The sequence below is a fragment of the Peromyscus eremicus genome, chromosome 9, assembly GCF_949786415.1.
Source record: "Peromyscus eremicus chromosome 9, PerEre_H2_v1, whole genome shotgun sequence".
Taxonomy (NCBI): domain Eukaryota; kingdom Metazoa; phylum Chordata; class Mammalia; order Rodentia; family Cricetidae; genus Peromyscus; species Peromyscus eremicus.
Genome location: NC_081425.1, coordinates 2,608,789 through 2,632,322, shown reverse-complemented (window position 1 = coordinate 2,632,322; position 23,534 = coordinate 2,608,789). Strand labels below are relative to the sequence as shown.

The following is a 23,534-nucleotide window of genomic DNA, read 5'->3' as shown; positions in this document are numbered from 1 at the left end:
GTTCCTGTGGCAACTGGGTCCTTCTTTGCGGCTATTAAGTAAATTGCTGGGCATGGTGGGGCACTGCTTTAACACCAGCCTTTGGGAGGCAGAGGCAGTCGGCCTGCTGTACCTACATAGCATGTTCCAGACCATCCAGAACACATAGTGAGAACTTATCTTAAAAGGAAAAAAAAATTAAAAGAAAGAAGAAAATCCAATCTCCATAGCAGGCTTTGGGTGAAACTTGTAAAAAAAAAAAAAAAAATTTCCCTTTGTTATCTTTCAGGCCTACTAAATGTCCTCTGCTAATGATAGTGACTGCAGTTTGTAAACTTTTGTGTGTTCTGGGCACATAGTAACTCAGTTAATCTCCATAACCATTCTGGGATTATTAAGGAGAAAATGGAAGCTCAGTACCATTTAGCGATTGTCTCAAGTTCACAGAGGCAGTAAGAGGTCAGCCAAGAAACAGATAAGCCCAGGACTGCCTGACTCCACACGCTAGCCTCTCACCTGGGATGCCCTGTATGTTTTCCTGCTTTGCTGCCCTGCCTCCTGGGAACCAAGACTTCCAGAATTGATGTGTTAGTCCCCCAAAAAGCTGTGTGTCTATGTAAAGAATTTGGATTTTTTTTTTTCCTTTTGGGAATGTTTTTAGACCGGTCTTGTGTAGTCCAGGTTGACCTTGTAATCCCAATGTATGAGGTTGGCCTTGAACTCCTGATCCTCCTGTCTTCACCTCCCGAATGCTAGGATTACAAGTGTATGCCATCACCTGCCCAAGGTCAGATTTATATTCCATTCTTTGATACACTCTAAAATTGAAACTTTATTCTTCAGAGATATAAGGAAAGAGCCCTGAATAAAAGATCAACTTCTGTGAACAATAAAACACTCCTACCTTTTATTGTACTGTGAGTTCCTATTTAACAACTTCCTGCTAAGATTTTTTTTTTTTTTTTTTTTTTTTTTTTAATCATGTCTGCATTAAGACTTGCTCAAATCGGGGCTGGAGAGATGGCTCAGTAGTTAAGAGGACTGGCTGCTCTTCCAGAGGACCTAGGTTCAATTCCCAGCACCCACAAGGCAGTTCAACTGTCTCTACCTCCTGTTCCACGGGATCCAACATCCTTACACAGACATTTGTGCAGGCAAAATACCAATGTACATAAAATAAGAATAAAGACTTCCTCAAATCAGTCTCACCGTAGCCTTCCCCTTTTCCTTTCTATCTGTGCTATTGTATTTTAGACCTTCTGTGACTGCCTGGCTGTTGGCTTTGGTCCTTGTACAAAGCTATACCCTTCCCTGAGGCCCTTTCCTCATTGTAGGTGTTAGGTGGAGCTGACGTGATGGCAGTGGGGGGAAGCAGAAGCCAAGAGCAGGGACCTAGAGGAACCCATAGCACTTGACCTTGACCCATGTGTCTAAAGCAGTGAAACAGTTCTGTCCACAGCTGGGGTCAAGTACAGATGGGCTGATTGGAACAGAAAATAAAAACATGCACTGGGAAGATGGACTTAGAAGAGATACCCCTGAACTCTAAATTAGATAAAAATTTTTGCCATGCAAATTTTGTTTTCAAGGATTTTTTTTTAATTATTTATTATTCTTTTATATACATTAGTGTTTTGCCTGTATGTATGTCTGTGTGAGGGTGTCAGATCTTGGAGTTAACAGACAGTTGTTAGCTGCCATGTGGGTGCTGGGAATTGAACTCAGGACCTCTGGAAGAGCAGTCAGTGCTCTTAATCTCTGAGCCATCTCTCCAGCCCATGTTTTCAAGGATTAATAGAAGATTTTTTTTAATGCAAAAATAGAGTCATCCTGGCCAAACTTAATAGAAAAGATGAAATATTTGGTCCCATTTTCCTTCCTGGATGTTTGTTTTGAAAACATAGTACTAGAAAAGAGCAGCCCAGTTCTCAGCACAGCTCCTAAAAGTGAGTTCTCAGGAGTAGGTCTGAAATGAGGATAAACGTTTGCTGATATTGCATAGGTCCCGTGTGCAGGATCTTCAGTGTGCCCTTTACATTTGGGGGTCATTTTGCTGAAGCGCATACTCATGGTTAAGCAAGGCCCTTGTGCTCAAGTGCTTGATTTGCGCCTTGGGGAGAGTCAGATCTTGGCTCCTGGCACACTTCTGCCATACAGATTTCTTAGTGTGAGATCATACGCAGTCTTGCTTTGTCTAAGTGATTTAGGATTCTGTTTGATGTTGAGCTTTGTGTGTGTGCTTGTGATGACATAGCCAGAGACAGTTTGAGAGTGGGGTGTGAGAGAAGCAGTCTTTGAAGCTTCTCCAGCCACTCATTTTAGAGTTGGCCATCTCTGTTTAAGGGGATGGATTTAACTTTTGAGTAGGGAATAAAGATGCTTAGAGCAGAAGATGATGACCGTAAGTCAAATACCAGGCCAGGTTTGGTGGCACCATACACATGGAATTTTAGCACTTGGGAGGTGGAGGCAGGATCAGGAGTTCAGGGTCATCCTCAGCTAAATAATGAGTTCAAGGGCAGCTTGGGATACATGAGACCCTGCCTCAAAAGAAAAAAAGGATTTTAACACTTTTATGTTTTTTTATTAGCATACGTTAATTACAGAAAACAATGGGCTTTTCTTCTCTTCTTTTGAGACAGGATCTCTGTAGCCCTGGCTGGCTTAGAGCTAGCTGTAAAGAACAGGCTGGCTTCTAAGTCACAGAGCCTGCCTCTGCCCCCCAAGCACAAGGTGTGCACCACCATACCCAACCACAGTGGGCTTTTCATACTTGTTTATAATATATATGACATTTTCATTTTATATAATTTGGTCATATTCATCCCATCCCACCCCCATTACCTAAACGTCACTGATTATAGTGCTTGCTGTTTTAATAATAAGAGAATTAAACCCCATAGAGACTCAATAGCTCTCCCTAACAAGTGCAAATGTAGTAGTTGCAGATGGTTGTAAGCTGCTAAATAGGTGCTGGGAATTGAACCTGGGTCCTCTGGAAGAGCAACCAGTGCTCTTAACCTCTGAGCCATCTCTCCAGCCAACATGATTTTTTTTTGTTAAAAATGACAAACACCTCTACTTATGAGTATGCAGATTCGCTTTCATTTTCAGTAATTGGCATGATTACATTATACCAAATAATTGTTCTGTCAATTAATGTTTGATTTGTATTCTTATTTTCTTTACCCGTTACTCAGAATTGTGTAAAAATTTTCCTAGCTACAGTCACAAGCAGAAAAGTTTAAGAAACCCAGCTGAGTAGCTGCGATATGATCAATGGCTGTGCAGAAGCAATGGCCCACCCAGCATGTAGTCATTGCCAGTTCCAGTGCTAGAGGACCTCTTGCAGAAGCCCAAGGAGTTATCCGTATGCTAGTAAATCTTTATTCAAAGTCAAGATTGTTCAGCTTTTGTAAACTAACAGACAACAAGTATACATAGTTATTCATTTAATTTATAATTGCATACCAGTTATGGAGCTATGGGCCATTTTCTGTATGTACCATTTTCTTTTGTTATTGCCTCATCTAGTCTACATTCAAGGTTATTAATTGCCCAAAATCACGTTTGTTGAGACTAGACCTAAAATCTTAACATGTTTATTGAGACTAGACCTAAAATCTTAAAATTTAATTGTTTAATGTGTGGGTGTGCTATGGGTACCTGCAGAGGCCAGAAGAATCAGATCAGCACTTCTGGAGGAAGAGCATGTGCTCCTGAGTCGTGTCTCCAGCCCCTAATCTTTTTCCCCCACTGCAGTCTAATGCTCTGTTGTTGCCAAACTGATCTTGTGCTCCTTATTTATGTGCAGTATTAAAATGAACTTCGTTTTCAGGTGGAAGATTTGTGAGAAACTTTGGAAGTTTTTATGGAAAGCTCTTGGTAATTACAGACTTTTTGTGTGTCACAGAGCAGAGCCAACACATACCGTCTGGAGGCATTGTAACATCTTTTCTATGTGTACAATTTGAGGCTACTTTGCTAGATCAGGAAAAGTTAATGGAGAAAGTAAATTTAATGGAGATTTAATTGGATAAAATGCCAAATGCAAGCTTAGCAAAAACTAATAAAATGAACATAATTTTCGAGAGTAGGACAAGAACTGGTGTGAAGCTTAGTGAGCAATAGAGTAAGATGCAGTGAGATGGGAACAATTGGTTTAAGTGACACTAAGTTATAGAAACAGAAGGCTAGCATGGTTTCGAGAAGAGAGAAGTCATGAAAGGCCTACTCTGAGCCAGGGGTATGGCACTTGTCTGTGATCAGTACTTAGGAGGTAGATACAGGAGGATCGTGAGTTCAGGCTCAGCTTGGCTCCATAGTGAGACCCTAACTCAGCAAAAAAAAAAAAAAAAAAAGTTTTAGAAGGAGCTAGTAAGCTTGATTTCTAAGACTTTTAAATTGGAATTTAAAGACAGGTATGGGCTAGCTTAAAGGAGTGGGTAGCTGTAGGATGGTGGGTATATTTTTCTGTAGACTTCAGGACTGACATCTGAAGCTAATTAGGGTGTTTGTAGCAAGGAGAACACATGAAATGTTTTAACTTGTTGGTAGTATTAGATCTGTTATAAATGTAATGCTGGGCCTAGAGAGAGGGCTCAGAGGTTAAGAGCACCGACAGTTCTTCCAGAGGTCCTGAGTTCAATTCCCAGCAACCACATGGTGGCTCACAACCATCTGTAATGAGATCTGGCGCCCTCTTCTGGCCTGTAGGCATACACACAGACAGAACATTGTATACATAATAAATAAATCTTTAAAAAAAATAAATAAATGTAATGCTAATAGGACTACAATTTCAGAAGCTTTTTTAAAGTTACATGGGAAGCCTGGCATGATGTTCTACATAATCCCGGCATTTGGGAGGGGAGCAGGAAGTCCAAGGTCATTCTTGGCTATACAGACAGGTCAAGTCCAATCTGGGCTACATGGGACCTTGTTCCAAAAACAAGTCATATGAGAGAGCAAAGTTGAGTCCATTAAGTTTATTTGGACTAAATAAAGTAAATTAATTTGGTCTTGAACAAGTTTAGAAAGAATATTTGAGAAGAATGTATACTTGAGGATGAGCCCTTAGCTTTGAGTATCACAGGAGAGAGATGAGTATTTATACACAGAGAATTTATACACAGGGACAGAGGCTACTGAAAAGTAACATTGGCATCTGTAATTCTAGGATACTTTGGTGCTTGAACCTTGAATTTTGCTCTAGTTCTGCTTGATGACATATCTGTTAAAAGTGTGTATATGAGTGCAGCAGAGTCCCAAGAAAACCAGCTGGCGTGATGAAGATAGGCAAGGGGAAAGATTGCAGCCTTTCAGTTTTCAAGGGTTATGACTAAAAGACACCAGAGATGAGAAAATAGGAACAGAGAGTTGGATACGGTGGTGCAGGAACTTGAAGAACAGTTAGCAGTGTCTAAAAGTAAGGCTCATAGGTAAACTAGAAGTCCAACCTAGCTCACTGCCTGGTCTCGGAAAGCTGTCAAGCTACAGATTGTTTTTATGCTTTTAGGTGGTTGAGGAGGAAAGAAGAATATTATTTAGTAATGATTGGAAATTACATGAACATCTGATTTTTTTTTTTTTTAAAGCCCATTCAGCTTACTGGACCACAGGCATGTCCTCAGTTACCAGTTGTCTAGGCTGCTCTTACACCACAGGGATAGAGCCAGTGGGTGCTACAGGACCTAAACTATTTACTCTGTCTCTTTATAGGAAAAGTTTGCAACCCCTGGGATGGACTAATAAAATGAGAGTTGTTTTTTCTGGAACAGAAAGGCTATAGTAACTGGAATAAAAATGTTAAGTATACAAAGAGATTATTTATATAACTGGCACCACGCAGCTTGATATTCTATTACTTTTCTGCCCAATTCAGAAGCCATTGGCCTCCTGTGACTATTTAAATTTAGCTAGCATTATATACAAGTTAAGAATTCAGTTTGTTGAGCTACAATAACCCACCACATTCTAAGTGGCTAGTACAGCCTAAGTGCCCAATAGCTTCAAGTGGCCTAGAGACTACTGCATCCAACAGTGCAGATGAAGAGCACTCCATCGTTAAAGTTCTGTCGGACATTGTTGCACAGTAGTAAGCCGTTAGCTTTCACCTTGGACCTGCCATTGGTGAAGCCTCTCAAGAACTGCTAGAAAATGGGGTTATCATTTTCATTCTTTTTTTTAAAGATTTATTTACTTACTATGTATACAGTGTTCTGTTCGCATGTATCCCTGCAGGCCAGAAGAGGGAGCCAGATCTCATTACAGATAGTTGTGAGCCACCATATGGGTGCTGGGAATTGAACTCAGGACCTCTGGAAGAACAGCCAGTGTTCTTAACCTCTGAGCCATCTCCCCAGCCCATCATTTTCATTCTTATAGACACAGGAGAGAGGAACCTGCCTAGACACTCAGCTGGGGTCAGAGTTAGGATTTAAGCCTTGGCAGCCTAGCTTCCCAAGACAAGGATGAGAAAGGATGTACCTAATGATAGCGGGGGACTTGCATTATGTGTAGGCCTGCGGATTTTGAAAGTGAAAACATAGAAAGTCATATGGAATATAATAAGTCTAGAGAAATCTAGAGATAAACTGAATTAGATTTTTAGAGACCTTTCTTTACCAGATGTTAGAGTATTTATATTCAGGTATGTCTTCATAACAATGTTAGTGAAAATTCCTTTGACCTAGAAGTTTTGCTTTCACAGCAGTTGTGTATATTTGTCTTTAATTACTCAAACATTCTGTGATGCTGAAATGTCATGTCCCATCATCTTTTTTGCTGAAATGACCAATGGTCCTTTTTTTTTTTCCAATGGTACATTTTTATGCAAAGAGACTTATATTGGGTGGCTGGAGCCAGTGTGGCTATTGAGTTGCTATTTCTTGAGTAGAAGTATAGAGTTTGCCTGTGAAACTGTGTACGAAGGCTAATAATTTCTTTTGGAGTTTAGCAGAGGAACACAGTAATTTTATTAGAATCTACCTGTTTATAGTATCAATCTTTTTGTCTGTATTTTAGCATTGTGTTAGACACTGTTTAGATACTTTATAAATGGCAACCAGTAATCTAGCATAGCCCTACAAGATAAAGATTACCACCATTTTGCAGACAAGAAAACTGAAGCACCGATGAAGAAACTGACATGTTAAATAACTTGACCCAAATCACACAGTTAATAGTCGATTGTACAAGGTTTGGGACCCGGGCATTCTGACCCACAATTTATACTTTGGTCTGCTCTGTTTTACTGTTCCTCTAATGACAGTGTACTTAACTATTAGTTTAATTTTTAAGATTTTCTTCTTCTTAGTGGGGGAGAGGCAAGCATGTAGAATTCAGGGACAGTCTGAGGAGCTGATCTGGATAGTGAACTAAGGTCATCAGGTTCACACAGCAAGCAGTTTTTCTGCTGAGCTGTCTTGTCGGCCCTTTTGGCCTGTTATATTGCACATTGCGTATCTTGTTTTGCTTTTTGGTGAGTGGGGTGTTAGCAAGTGTTGAGTACTGGTGAGGTCAGAACGGCAGTGTGGCTTTTCATGGCAGCCTCTTGGTCTCAGAGGGAGCCACAGCAGTCTCAACTCAGTCTTAACTTCAGTGAAGATATTTGCCCCACTAACTCTCTTTCAATTTTTGTTTAGCACCAAAAGTATTTCAGGACACACATGGCTTCCTGGGAAGCTTCATCTGTATCTCGGAGACATTTTGAAAGCTTTAGTACGGAGATGCCTTTTAGTCCATGTTTCCTAAGAAGTTGAGTTAGCTCTTCTCCCTCTCCTTGGTGTTGAACTTCATCTGGTCCTTGTAAACTTCTTCACTGTTACTAATCAGATTGATCATAACTGTCCTCCAACTCTAGACCATGTGGTCATCTCCTGGCTGTTTAAGAGAGCACATATGCATGGGATTGTTTTCATAGTGTGGTTGATTGAGAAAATTGAACCACTGTAGCAGCATTTCTTGGTTGTGGTGTGTTTTAAAGGAGAGATTGCTGTTTTGTTTGTTTTGTGTTGAGACAGTTTCTCTGTCCTGGAACTTGCTCTGTAGACCAGGCTGGCTTCAAATTCACAGATCCACCTGTCTCTGCCTCCCAAGTGCTGGGATTAAAGTGTATGCTCAGCAAAAGTTTTTTTTATGTTTGTTTGCTTGCTTGCTTGTTTGTTTATTGAGACAAGGTCTTTGTAGCACTGGTTGTTCTGGAACAGAAACTACTTTCTAAGAGATAATTTTGTTTTAAGATTGTGTGTGCATGCGCGTATACGTGCGCACGCACGTTCTGAGAGTCTAGAAGAGGGCATCCAGTCCTCTAGAGCTGGAGATACAGCTGTGAGCTAAACTGGCAGGTGTGCTGGGTACTGAACTCTGGTCCTCTGCAAGAGCAGTACACACTCTTAACCATCTCTCCATCCCCTAAAAATAGAAACTACTTTTGTGCTGTAGAATGAAGTGCTGAATTTGGAAATCAGACTTTTAAAAACAATAAGATTTTTAAAATACCTTATTTAGTATTTTAGAAAATTTAGAATTTAAAAAGCGTTAGAAATATTGGAGACACATCTGTAAAAGTTATATGGCTATGTTTTAAATGTATATAACTCATTAAGTGAATATTTATAAGAGTGGTTTAATAGTTCTAGCATGGCCTGTGTCTGTCTTCAGGGTTCATGTTCTAATCCTGTGCTTCCTCATTTTAGGCTGAGATAGAGCTGTTTGTTAACCGGCTTGACTCCGTGGAATCTGTTCTTCCTTATGAATATACAGCGTAAGTTTCCAGCTTGTTTTTTTTTTTTTTTTTCCTTATGAGGAAAACATTTAATTGAAGTGGCTTGATTACAGTTGCAGAGGTTCTGTAAGATGAATTGCTAAACGGTCTTATTAATAAAAAAAAGATCTCAGAGCCAGATATTGGGGTAAAAGCTGAGAGATCAGGGAGACAGAAAGAAGCCAGTCACATTATTACCATTAGAAATCCTCAGCCAAAGAGAGATCCTCCAGCTTCGTTTTATTTAAACTTTTATGTGACGCATCGGAATTTTGTATATAGAACTTTTAATTTTCCTACAGAAATAAATTTGTATTCATTTCCTAAATGCATAGGGCCTGAAGATTTGGGTAGAGGTGGTAAAGACAAGGGCTCACTCTGGCTGGCTTCAGACTCTTGGCAAATCTCCCGTCTCAACCTCTCAGGTGTTGGGATTGCAAGAATACGCCACCACACCCAGCTCAAAAACGCTTTCAGATGAAACATGTTGTTCTGGGGCTAAAGAGATGGCTCAGTAGTTGAGAGCACATGTTGCTCTTCCAGAGGACCCAAGCTCAGTTCCCAGCACCCACATGGTGGCTCGAAACTGGCTAGAACTCCAGCTGCAGGGGATCTCACACCCCTTGTGGCCGCCCTGGGCACACACAGATACAAATTCTGCTTGAAAAAATGGACTGTTCTTTTTATGTTGCTTTGCAGCATAACAGATACAACCAAACAATTGTTTTCCTTTTTTAATTGACTGTAAAAAAAACAACAACAACATGATTTTGTTCTCTTTTTAAATTTTTATTTATGTGTATAGGTTTTTTTCATGCCTGAATATCTGTGCACCCCACACATGCCTGGTTTTTGGGCAGAAGAAGGCATCAGATCCTCTGGAACCTAGAGTTAGAGATAGTTGTAAGCAACCATGTGGGTGCTGGGACTTGAACGCAGGTCCTGAGAAAGAGCTGAGCCATCTCTCCCACCTCTCCTATATACTTTTTTGTTTTGTTTTGTTTTTTTTGAGACAGGGTTTCTCTGTGTAACAGCCCTGGCTGTCCTGGAACTCACATTGTAGCCCAGGCTGGCCACGAATTCACAGAGATCTGCCTGCCTCTGCCTCCCAGGTGCTGGAACTAAACACATGTACCACCACATCCTGCCTCCTGTACATTTTAAAAGAGAATTCTGCTTCACATTGTCCCCAGAAAGAACCACAGTTTTGTCTCTGAGACATCTTTTTCTCGGAATATTTGAGTGTCTGTAGCCATACTCATGCAGTTTTATTTTAAACAAGGGTTAGCTTCTGTTTGATTTGCACCTTTCTCAACAGTGTTCTCACACCTCTCATGTCAATACACAGTCATTTTAGTCTTTTTTTTTTTTGTAACTTGTAGGGATTATGAATAGCCCAGTTATTTACCAGTTACTTATTTATAAGAATTTATTTTCCAGATTTTTTAAGTTGTTGTTTCTTATTATCTCATGTATGAGGTGTATATGTGGGGTCAGTGCTCTCTGTCCACCTTTTATTTATTTATTTATTTACTTGGTTTTTCGAGACAGGGTTTCTCTGTGTAGCTTTGCGCCTTTCCTGGAACTCACTCTGTAGCCCAGGCTGGCCTCGAACTCACAGAGATTTCACCTGCCTTTGCCTCCCGAGTGCTGGGATTAAAGGCATGCGCCACCACCGCCCAGCCTCTGTCCACCTTTACATGGGCTTAGCTAATTATAATGAGGTTGTCAGGTTTGTACATAATACTTCACCCTGTGAGCCATTTTCTGGCTTTCTAAGAGGTGGTATTTGTTGTGTTATGAAATACGCTGCATAAAAACCTCCATAATCGGGCTGGAGAGATGGCTCAGAGGTTAAGAGCACTGACTGCTCTTCCAGAGGTCCTGAGTTCAATTCCCAGCAACCACATGGTGGCTCACAACCATCTGTAATGAGATCTGGTGCCCTTTTCTGGACTGAAGTCATACATGCTGTATACATAATAAATAAATAAATCTTTAAAAAAAAAAAAAAACCAAAAAACCTTCCATAATCATTTAACTACTGTATCCTATATTGGTTGTTACATAGTTCCTAGATTCTAATGGACTTAAAATTTCTCTGTTGCTCAGGCTAGAGAGATGGTGCCATGGTTAGGAGCATTGGCTGTTCTTCCAGAGGACCTGAGTTCAATTCCCAGCACCCACATAGCTCCTTACAACCTACGTGTAACTCCAGTTCCAAGACATCTGACACCCTCACACAGACTCACATGCAGGCAAAACACCAGTGTATATAAAATAAAAATAAATCATAAAATTTTTTTTTCTTCATGGCTTAAAGAGTTCTAAAGGACAATTTTTACTATGCTGAAAAGCATATACAAAAGATATTACCCCATAAGAATCTCTCTGTCTAAGGTAGATATAAGAAAGGAGTACCGAAGCCCTGAGTTGACAGCCTGCCTCACAGAGCCTTTGGTGATTTTTCTATTGTCTGTTTGCTAAGGAGTCAGCATGTCTACTTGACTCTTGGTTCCTGTTAGGAAAACTCAGTGGATCTGATCCATCCAGGAGATAAGCTTTGTTTGGGGGCAGCATAGCCTGAGTGTTTCCTCACTTGAACTTCTCCTTCCTCTTAGGAACCTTACTGTCCTGTCACTATCACGATGCTAGTTTCACCTGCTCCCCACGTTATTCACAGTGAACACAGAATGCCCTACAGTTTTTTGCTGGGCTGTCACATTGAAGGAGAGCATCACTAAAGCTGGCCTGTAATACACAGAAATGATAGAAGAGAATCCTATGGTGACTGATTGTTCTTTTTCACCATTCTGAGTTCTCATAGTGAAGGAATGGGTGGTCACCATACCTGAGTGAGGTAGATATAAATTGGTACATTTTCTGGAAATGTCATCCTATGGAAAGATTTCGATTAAGAAGTTACAACAAGCTAGGCATTGGTGGTGCACACCTTTAATCTCAGCACTTGGGAGACAGGGGCAGGTAGATCTCTGTGGGTTCAAGGCCAGCCTGGTCTACAGAGAGAGTTCCAGGACAGCCAGAGCTAAACAGAGAAACCAGGTCTCAAAAAAAAAAAAAACAAACAGAAAAAAAGAAGATACAACAAAAGATTTATCCTAGAAAAAAAAAAAAAATGCCTGAAGAATAGGATATGTTATAAATAATTTCATAATTAAACTTTACAAGAATAAGCTACAATGTGTAAATTTATTAAATCCTTAGATGTATATAATACAGAAAGTTTCTGGTTCTGGTGGGAACTGTGATGCTTGGCACTCTTCATTGAAGGAGCTGTTAAAATAAGGCTCTCTCAAGACCGTCCAGTAGTTCTTCCCTCACGGTTTCTTGTCTGCTTAAATGTTAATGCTCTTTCCTTAGGTTTGATTTTTGCCAAGCATCAGAAGGAAAACGCCCATCTGAAAATCTTGGTCAGGTATTATTCGGGGAAAGAATTGAACCTTCACCATATAAGGTTTGTATTTAGTATTAAATAAAAATTATTTAGTCATAGTTTGGGGGGGGTTTCTTTTTTGTTTTGAGAACTGTCTCAAATAGTTTGGACCTCACAGGTAATGAGCAATTCTTTTGTTTTGTACCCAGGAGTAATGTCTGTCTTTCTTTTTTTAAAGTTTATTTTATGTCTGTGGGTGTTTTGCCTGCATGTATGTCTGTGCACTATTTATGTGCCTGATTTTCCCAAAAGGATACCTTGGAACTGGAGTTCCAGACTGTTGTGAGCTGCCGTGTTGGTGCTGGGAGTCAAAACTGGTCCACTGGAAGAGTAGCCAGTCCCCTTAACCACTGAGCCATCTCTCCAGCCCCCAGTAGTAATTTCTTAAAGTCATGGTTTAGAAAGACCCTTCTTCTTTTCATGGTGTATCATTGATAGGTCTTTCTTACTGAGCTTTGACACAGCTAGTGCTGTGACACAGTATGGAGACTTCTGTCCACCTTGCAGCATGCCTTATTTCTAGTCATGAAAAGGTTGTCTCTGTCACTTTTTATCTGTTACCTTCTGTTTCTCAACAGTGTCTGTAGTTTGCCTCTGTTCCTAAGTGTGATAATCCCTTATCTGGGAGTTGAGGGAAAAGTAGAACAGAAGGATGGAGAGAGACATGCACCAAACATTTTTCATGTTCAACAGAAACTGTAGACAAGGTCCTTGTTAAACAGGGCAGGGTGACGTATGTTCCTGTAGGGATGCTCAGGGCAGTTCCAGGTCATCCTAGGCTACATAGCAAGGTGCTGTCCCCAAACCAAAAAGTGTTAGATTCCTCAGTCCCAAGCTGAAAGAGATTCTTGAAGACTCAGGCATATGAAAACATGGTGTTGGGAGGTGAAGTTTTTCTTTCCAAACCAGCCATTGGTATTGAGATCTGCATGCACATGTAAAAGCAACAGTGACAACCAGTAGCAGAGGAGACTCCACCTCGCTCCTCAGCTTTGCCACTTCTTTGTGTAACCTCTGTCTAGGTCAGGGAAACACAGCATAAGACATATGGGGTCATAAAGCCTCATTCACATCTAAACACTCATTCATTTTCTGGGTTAAGCATTTGTTGATTAGCTTCTTTTTGTGTACCCCAGGCACTATTCCAGATGGAGGATGTAACAGTAAATAAAACAAAAGAAAGCTCTGGCCTTTGTGGATCTTCTGTATTGATGGCAAGGAGGAGATTGGAGACAACTAAAGTGTATAGTGTCCATTGCTTGGAAAGAACTCTTGAAAATAAAACAGAATGTGGACAGAGAATTTGCAATTTTAAATAGGCTTACTGAGAGGTGACATTTAAAAATGTAAATTTAAAAAGCCTCACCGAGGTGACATTTGAATAAAAGACCTTAAAAATAAGTAAGAGAGTAAGCCACATGAATGCTTAGGGAAAGTATTTTAGAGGCAGAAAGCAAATGCCAGTCCCCAAGTGTGAACTTGCCTGGAGTGTTCAAGGTATACAAATAAACTAGTACAACTTGAGCAAGCGAGTGATACAGAGACTAGTATGAGAGATTAGGGCAAAAGAGTGATGGGGCTGCATTATACAGGAAACATAGGTCAGTGGTCGAGCACTTGCTGGTATGCTTGAGACCCTGGGTTCAGTCCTTAGCATCATCAGAAACAACAATGACAAAAGCTTGGGGCCTTCACATCTGAGCAGAATTGGAGATTTTTACGTGAGCCTGCATCTTACCAGTCACTCACTATGGGGGACATGTTGAGAACAGACTTAGGATGTAAGGAGAAAAGCTGGGAGGTAGTTAGGAGATTTTATAGCTATCCAGATAGGACTTTAGACCTTAGGGATGGCTAGAAGGGAGGAGATGGTAGAGTAGTTGGACCCTTAGAATCAGCCTGTTTTTTGAAAGTGGAGCCAGAGGGCTCAGAGGGATGGATCAGTGATTAAGAACACTCTTCTGGAAGACGGAGGTTCAGTTTCCCAGCACCCACATAGTGGTTCAGAGCTGTACTCCAGTCTCAGGGATCTGACACCCCTGCTGGCCTCTGTGGGCACTGCATACTTGGGTTGCACTACGTGTAGGCAAAAATCACAAAAAAGAGAATTAGCTAAGGAATAGGGTACAGATTGGGGTTTTCATTTCCTAAGGCAGAAAAAACAAAAATGGGGTGAGCACACACAAACACACGCATGCACACCCTACCCCTCCTTTAGTCTTTTTACTTTCCTTTACAGTTGAGCACAGAAATTGGGTCAGCTAACGCCAGTTACCACCGTTAGGTTAAGGCGTGAGATTGACTGTTGTATGACTGGTAGCAGAGATAATGTCTGTCTCTGTTTATTTAATTTTGACGTCTGCCTCTGGTTCTGTAGTAGGAATGCTTTTGTGTTACTATCTTTCACTTACTAAAAATGAACCGTAAGGTTCAAAATAATGGTACAAATACTGTTTTAGAAGTAGTGCTGTGATGAAAATTAAACTGTTGGCTGACAGATGGCAGCAGTGGACTACACTTCAACATTCACCATCAGCTAACGGACAGCAGCTGGTGTAGGGGTGTTAGTAAATAACATGCAGAAGTAGACCACTAGCCAGGTGTTGTAGTACATGCCTACAGAGATCCCAGCATCTGGGAGGCTTGGGTAAGTAGAAGAATCTTCAGTATGAGATCAGATTGTAACATAGTAAGACCTTGTTTCAAAAACAACCACAACAAAAATGGCAGTCAAGTGGGCTATTGAGAAATGAAACATAATTTTTTCATCACAGATTATTATGGTTTATTTATATGGTTGATAGGTCACAGGCTTCTAAAAATATGAAGAAGTCTGTATAGGGGGATATTTGGTTTTGTTTTGGTTCTGGAGGGTGAACCAGAGCCCCATGCTCACTGCTGGTCTGTGCTCTGCCAGTGTGTTCTACCCCCCACCCTCCAGCCCAGGAAAACATTTTAAAATTAACACTTAAATGGCTCATAGTAAATCAGTGTGAACCTATCATAAAATGTTCTGCAAATGTTGTTTATTTATATATATGAAGTAAATTTTGGGCTCAAAATTGGAGGAACTTCTAGTTTTTAAATTTGATTTAAAAAATTACTAATCTTTATTTTACCATTTTTATAAATAGAATTCTGAAAATGAGCAGTCTTTAAACTTGAGTAAAGGGTAATATCTACTTTGCTTTTACATGTTCAGATATGACATTGTGGTTGCTGATGAGTCTCATGTCGAACATTAAGGGCACTTGATTGTTACCTGTCCACTTGGACGCCAGCATAGAAAACTTGGGTCCTTGTTACTAGAAGCTATCAGCTCCAGAAGTTTAGAATGTGCCTATGGGGAAACTATTCTACCTTCTTTTTCTTCTAGATCTCATTTACATGTAGAAGATGAATAAATTGAAGTCGTCAGAACATGAAAGAAAAACTTGTGATAAGAAAAGTTGCAGACTTAACTTTATGGAGAAGCAGATTGAAGTTTCAGTGTAATTGAGTGAGCTGTGGTGGATTTTAGATGTTTATCACCAGTATTGATGACTTAAGAAATTCTCTGTTATCTTAGGAAAAACCTGTATCTTTTTGGATAATTTTTGTTAATATACTACTTCTTTCTTTTTGTACAGTTCACATTTAATAAGATGGAAACCTGCAAGCTTGTTTGCACAAAAACATACCATACGGAGAAGGCTGAAGACAAACAAAAGTTAGACTTCTTGAAAAAGAGTATGCTACTGAACTATCAGCATCACTGGTGAGACAGAGATTCAGCGGTCGGGGCTTTTAAGATGAAATTTCAATTTCATTGTCTGTAGAAAGTCAATTGTAGGTTGCATCAAATACAGCACATTCACTGACTGGTGTCCCTGCCAGAGCAGTCCTAATGCAGAGTTTAAAGTGTCGTCGTTCCTCTGTGCATAGATCACGATTGTGTCAGGTGCTTTACTCAGCCCTGCTGCACTGCTCCCTTAGTCGTGTGTGGTTAACACGGGAGTAAGTTTTTGCTGTGGGGAAGAGAAAAACCATTACTTCATTCTGTGGGCCAAGAGAAGGAACATTAGCAAAACCAAATTTGTAAGTAGTATCTTCTTACAGATCAAATCTACTTGATGTTTTGTAACCATGGTGCAACATTAACAAGTTTCTTAACAGTTTGTGTTGAAACCAAAAAGCATTTCATTTTGATTTTGAGTAATATACACTTGTTATCCAGTATTTGTAGCTGAAGTTTTCTCCAGTCCTGTCCAGCCCCTCAGACCCCGCAACTGCTTATAAAATAATCACTCAGAAGCTTGTATTAATTAAAACTGCTTGGTCAGTAGCTCAGGCTTACTACTGACTACCTCTTACACTTAAACTCAGCCCATTTCTGTTAATCTATATGTCGCCATGCGTTCCGTGGCTTTCCCTCTGTTTGTCATTACATGCTGCTCCCTGGACGGCGGGCTGGTGTCTGCTGACTCAGCTTTCCTCTTCCTAGAATTCTCTTTGAATTTCCCACCTGCCTCTAAGCTGCCTTGCCATAGGCCAAATGGCTTTATTTATCAACCAGATAATATGCCAGAGCAATACATATTCACAGAAAGACATTCCCCCATCAAGTATTCAAATGTAAAACACTTTAAAGGCTCTCCAAATCCACCTTTTTCAAAATAATTTTACTTACACATGCCTGTGTTTTGTGTAGATTCATGTGCGTTTTTCCTTTATAGAAACTAGGTTGCTGCTGGTTACCAGCATTTTCTCTTCTTCACGCCTTGAATGTGGTGTTGGTGTCTCAAGCTGGAAAGTTTATACACTCCTAGGAAGATGAGGGGCTTTGGACCCCAGTTCAGACTTGGGGTACTATGGCCCCTCACCACTGTCTGCTCAATTCCTGTGTGCCAGGCTCAAAGAGCAAAGGATTCCTAGTCAGGGAAGTCTTGGAGCATGTGTCCATTCATGAGCTTGTTGGTCAGCTGGTTTATTCTGATCAGCTCTGGGCCTTGAGCCCTGCTGAAGTAAGTGTCCTTAGATAAGCAGGGCCCTGGGAGGACAAGGAAGGAAGGGAGGGAGGGAGGGAGGGAGGGAGGGAGGGAGGGAGTACCGCCAGGAGCGTGCCTGGTGCACCAGTCAGCGGCTCTGACAGTCCTGGTACTGAGGCTTCACTACCTAAGCTGCTATGCAGACATAGTGCTAGACCAGTGAGTTGGGAGCCATTTTTACTTGGTTGCTTTCTTTCCTTCAAATTATTCTTTATGCTTAAAAGAATATTTAAAGTTCTGTTTTAGTATTTGTTTCACTTAGCCCTTCTCACCTTCATCTATTCTAGTGGCTCATTTGTTGACTGAAGCACAGACCTCTCAGGCCTGTGGTTATTTTAGCTCTCTCTTGTACCGTTCTGTTCTGAGCGTACTGCTTGGACTCTAGGTCCTGGAGATAATGGAAGCAGGGACTAGGGGTGTGGTTTGGTGGCAGAATGTGCAAGGCCCTTCCTTACATGGTTCTGTCCCAGTACTGTAGGTGAGAGAGAGAACAGAAGCATTGATTCTCAGCAGCACCCATACGGGAAGATACTGAGAAACCTAGCTAATCTTTGCAATTACTCTAGGTCCTATTTCAATGCCAGGATATATACGTTAATAAGAAGAAAAGCTATTTAAAGTAGGTTACAGAGTTCAAGGTGTTCACTAGTAAAATTTACTCAGCAGTTTGTAAAGGCACTTGCCAACAAATGACTGCTTTAAAAAGTCAGCTGGAAAAGTGCTGATAGATAATAGTTTTTGCTGTTGAATTGGGAAAGTTTATGATATCAAGTCTGCATCATGAACAGGAATTTGGAGACTAGTAATTCTAGGCTTTAGTCCCTGAGCCCCAGGTCACTCTATTTTTGGAAACATTGATTCTCAATGGTGGGTTTACTGAAACTGAGTTGAGTGTGTTTCTATTTTAGAAGGTTTATGCTAAATAACTTGACTTTAAGCAGAACTGGCAGAAATTAAATGCGTCTCTCAGATTTTGAAAGACCTTCAGAAGTACTGAATTCTTAGGGAGCCTTATTGTGATTGTAGTTCATTTCATTTTATTCATTGTACCAAGCTGCTTTAGGGAGGCTATGATTATTTTCTAAATTATTACACAGTATATGCTTGCAAAAAAAACCCACAAGTGGTACAGAAAAATATTAAATAGCAAGTAAGAGTTGTCTGGCACTGCCAACTATTATTCTGTCCCGTCCCGTCTCCCCCCCCCCCCCCCCCCCCCAGGTAGCACTGTATGTTGCTGCCTGTTTTCAGATTTCTGCATTTGTGGGTATGTGAAAGGGCGGATGTAGTTAGCAAATAACAAAGCTGGCATACCACTGTGCTCTTTATTCTGTTACGTGCTTCTCTTGTTTAAAGAAACACTAGGCATTCTCCCAGGTCGGATTCCCTTTTTTTCCCTACAGAACATTGTAACCATATACATAATTTCATCGTTCTCGTTATAGAGAAAGGTTAATGGGATATAGTTTTCTTATTGGAGTTGAGTACTTTTCTGTTTTTACTTGGGTCATTAAAAGTGGATTTGAGATCTTTGGGGCTGATTATATTCATAGCTGGAGCAGCTCCATCGTTGCAGAGCCTGTTTTGATCCCCACATTGGTACCTGAACTCCCTCAGCTGTGCTGTCCACTCTGTCCCTCTGCCTTCTTGGGGGGGGGGGGGGGGGACACACGTGTGTTACTGAAGACCAAGTATAGGGTTTTGCTCATGCTTAGCAAGCGCTGTACTACTGAGCTACACCCCAGCCCTTTGTGGTGTTGTAAAAATACAGTCATACTCAACTAGTTGCCTTAGTACTTTCAGGGTCAACGACATAGAACCTTTACACTGCAGCTCATGGTATAGAAGGGGACTTTGAAGCTGACTTGAGCACATTTCACCTCAGAGCCTACCAGTCCAACAAAGAAAGGGGAGTGATGTGCAGTTTTCAAAACTGCACAATCTTCATTAGTGTAAATCTGCTGTGTTAAACCACACAGTAGGGCTTCATTGCCAAGTTTCATTCCTTTTTGCTACAATTTTGGCTATTCCAGTCTAATGAAAAGGTTTTAAAAATGAATTGTTGGGAAAGTAAGTTCTTTATACTAAAGTACTGTTGATGGCAGTGTTTCCCACAGCAGCCCTGGAATGTGGGGAGGAAGCTTTCTCTACACTGAAGGAGTTCTTTCTGTAGACAATTGAGACCAGTCACCCACTGATACCCTTGGATTCTTCTTCCACACTCTTTTACACTGTGGAAAATTGGAAATAGGGTTGAATTATTTTGTGTTAGAAATTAAGTACTGCTTTCTGAATTAGGAAAGCAGTCATTTTAAATGATATTCTTAAATTTGTTTTACATTGATTTCTAAGGCTTTCTCTTTCTGTTTAGTACATTCTAATACCTCAAATAGCTTTTAACATCAAGGCCTTAAATAAATTACAAATAAGTGAAAAAAATTTTTTTTTTTTTTTGGTTTTTTGAGACAGGGTTTCTCTGTGTAGCTTTGCGCCTTTCCTGGAACTCACTTTGTAGACCAGGCTGGCCTCGAACTCACAGAGATCCGCCTGGCTCTGCCTCCCGAGTGCTGGGATTAAAGGCGTGCGCCACCACCGCCCGGCAGTGAAATGTTTTTTTAAAGCCCCAGTTGCCTCTGACTTCCTTACTGCAACTAGCACTCTAACTTTTATTGGCATTTTCTTTCTAGTTGGCTAGCATAAAGACATTCTGTGTTGCCTGTATGCACTCACTGGTTATACTTCATTCTGTCTAAAGCAACTGACTGATTATTTAGTTCCCCACAAAACTCTGAATTATTTATATTTCATTGTTTTATGTTTCTAATGTTATAGTCTTTTGGGTATAATAATAAACAGCTTAACAGTATAGATGATTCTAAAATTTGGTACACAGAGTGCTATTAAGTAGCACTTAAATATGACAAGGCATGTTTTATTAGGTCATTAACATACACCTTGGGTGAATATAGAATCATAACTTTACTTCCTAGGGCACACATTAATTAAAAAATAAAACATGCCCTGGAGTGTAGTCTTATGACTGTAATACAGCTAGTGTATTTTGGCTAATTTTTTATTTTGTTCCCTGCAGTGCGTTCTAAGCATAGAGGACCACACGCCTGGACTATAATGCAACTTCACAATGCTACAGAACTTCATTATTCTTTTAATGCTTTTTCACTATAAACTTTGAAAGATTTGGTTCTCTTGCTTTATAGCAATATTTCTTTTATAAATCACTTGGATTTATAAGTTTTAAGAGAAAATACTGTAATTTCCACTTATATTCTGTGTTCTTTAGTTAAATTTCATCTCGCAGCTATATTCTTTGCCTTTCTGTTGAGCTGCTGTAATAAACACCATTTATGTTTATCTAATAAGCTCCTAAGGAGCCAGATACATTGCTCTGCACCTGTTTTAAGCTTCAAGTGCTCTGCTGAAGGTAAAAGTTATGCTCAAGTGCCTAGATGATGTCATTAAATTCACAGCTACAATAGGCTGATTGATAGAACTCCTACATGTATTTATAGTTTCAAAGCCTGTGCAAAATCTATCCTTACACAGTGTATCATAGATTTTATCAAAACATTTTTGAATTTGGAATCTTAAGACATTTAGAAGCCAGGCAGTGGTGGTTCACAACTTTAATTCTGGCACTCGGGAGGCAGAGGCGGACGGATTCCTGAGTTCAAGACCAGCCTGGTCTACAGATTGAGTTCCAGGACAGCCAGGGCTACACAGAGAAACCCTGTTTCGATAAGAGCCAAACCAAAACAAAAAAGACATTTAGAAATGTTTACATTTTATAAAATGATGACGTTGATTTAAGCAATACTTACTAAGTTGTGTTTACTAGGTTCTCTTCTAACTTGACTTTTACTTACGTGCACAGGATTGTGGATAATATGCCTGTAACATGGTGTTATGATGTCGAAGATGGTCAGAGGTTCTGTAATCCTGGATTTCCTATTGGCTGTTACATTACAGATAAAGGCCATGCAAAAGATGCCTGTGTTATTAGTGTAAGTCTGTGGTAAACTTGACACTGCTTTTTAGAAAGAGAATTTGATCTTTAAACAAAATTGTTACAGGCATAGAATGAATACAGTTGGATGTTCTCAAGCACATTACTTAGATCTTAAATTTAAGGCAGATTAAAACTGCAAATTTAACTCTAGAATTAAAATAATTCAGATTCAGTTCAACATTTACAGTCTCTTATGATAGTTGTGTGTTAAGGGCTAAGTCTTTATTCTAACTCAATTAAAAGTTGGATTCTGTGGCTGGAGGGGTGGTTCACCTCTTAAGACTACATAGTGCTTTTGCAGAGGACCTGAGTTTGAGTCCCAGCACCCATGTCAGGTGGCTCACAAAAGCCTAGCACTCCAATTCTGGGAGACTTCTGGCTTGCAAGAGCACTGGCACTCAAGACACACATGTAATGCTAAAATACTCATAGAGATCTGCCCGTCTCTGCCTCCTGAGTGCTGAGATTAAAGGCATGCACCGCTATGCCCCGCTAAAAATAAATCTTTTAAAAAATGTTTTTAATTAAAAAAAAAAAAAGTGAGACTCGGGACTGATGAGATGGTTCAGTAGGTGAAGGTGCCTGATGACCTGAGTTCAGTTCCCAGGACCCACGTGGGAAAGGAGGGAACTGACCCCCGAGGTTTTCCTCAGACCTCCACACGTGTTCCCACACATGTACAATAAAACTTTAGAAGTTATAGCCATAAAACACTTTCAGAGAGGAGGTAGAGTGATTAGGGAAGTAAGCAAAACTGCTAGTAGGGGTTCCCAGCGGGGAGCATCTGATACGTAAATCTTCCACATTAAACCATGAGGTCCTGGAGTGTCAGAAGGCTTCTCCGTAAGTTAATGAATTTATTTCACAAAAGCTTGAGAATATACTTTTTTAAGACCTGTTTGTCTTAAGTCCTGCTTTTATGATGAAAATGGAGTACTAAGAGCAGGGGCATTAATATGGAATTGTTACTAAGATCAATATGTAATAGTCACTAATTCTGTATTGTTATTACTAATATTGGGTGTATGAGGTGTTCATATACTCAGACACTCTGATGTACTTTCTTAGTGGATATGATCTGGTAAGTTAGCATCAATCTCATTATATTGATTAATCTTCTTGTGAAAGTTGAGCAAAGGTACTTGAGTAGTTTAGGTTATTTATTTAAACAGATTTACAGATTTTTGGAGAAGAGGTGTGATTAAATGTGGACAGTTTTATATATTCATAATATTTCTTTTTTAACATTTTATTGTAATTGAAAAGCTATAGAATACTAGTTACCTAGTTTAAGCATATATTAGTTTTATGTAAAATTAAAACCTTAGAAAGCACCATTTACCTTCTCCACTTAATTTTGGCTTATAAGGACTTCATTTTAATAGGGAAAGATTAAAATTTCTTCTGAACTTAAGTGTCTATTTGTTACTGTGGTCATTTGTGAAGTACTGTGCTTGATTCTCCCATGGGCAGTGTTCTGTCTTTAACTTTTAAGTTCTGTTTCACAGTCAGAATTCCATGAAAGAGATACTTTCTACATCTTCAATCATGTTGACATCAAAATACATTATCATGTTGTTGAAACTGGGTCCATGGGAGCAAGATTAGTAGCTGCTAAACTTGAACCAAAAAGGTAAATATACAAGTAGGTTAAAGAAACAAAAACTATTGCAACCATGTGTGGTGGCTCACACTTATAATCTTAGCACTTTGGGAGGTTGAGGCAGGAGGATTGAGGTGAGTGTAAAACATTGTGAGTTCTAAACTAGCCTGGCATCAACAACTCCCCTCACCCCAATAAAACAGACACAAGTGAAACATAGATCTAAAGAATAAGTATTTTGAGATCAAGAGCTTATTTCTTAATCATTATTCTGACATTTGCAAATTAATTACAGTGAGATCTCCCTTCAGTATAATGTTTCTGAGATTTTTAGAGGCTGCCCAGAGAAATAGCAATTATTATTTCTCTGTAATAGGGAAGTGGTCAGATTGAGATGCCTTCCTTTCTGCATTTTGTTTTGTTTTTTGTTCAGAAATTTTCACAGCTTTTTCACACTGAGTGGTTGGCAGTGTCCCCTTTGTGGTGGAAAGAGCATCTCTTCAGTGACAGAAAGCGTTCCTGCTCTGAGGCCCATGTGGCTGTTGGAACTCTCATTTTAAAGTTTCCATGTCAGCCTTTGCAAGGGAGTCTTGAGGTTGTCCAGGTATTAGGGTAAAAGGACCTGTTTTGAACCAGGCGTGTTGGGATTGCAAGAATACGCCACCACACCCAGCTCA

General features: G+C 40.0%; 1 protein-coding gene across 1 annotated transcript in view; it reads left to right on the top strand.

The window, feature by feature from the left end:
• The window catches only part of Tm9sf2 (transmembrane 9 superfamily member 2), a 52,954-nt gene that overhangs the window by 5,494 nt on the left and 23,926 nt on the right, over positions 1–23,534 (top strand). Inside the window, exons 2-6 of the mRNA XM_059273171.1 lie at positions 8,679–8,746; positions 12,128–12,221; positions 15,830–15,957; positions 21,120–21,249; positions 22,763–22,887. Of these exons, the coding sequence (XP_059129154.1) occupies positions 8,679–8,746; positions 12,128–12,221; positions 15,830–15,957; positions 21,120–21,249; positions 22,763–22,887 (545 nt within the window). The remainder of the gene's footprint in view (positions 1–8,678; positions 8,747–12,127; positions 12,222–15,829; positions 15,958–21,119; positions 21,250–22,762; positions 22,888–23,534) is intronic.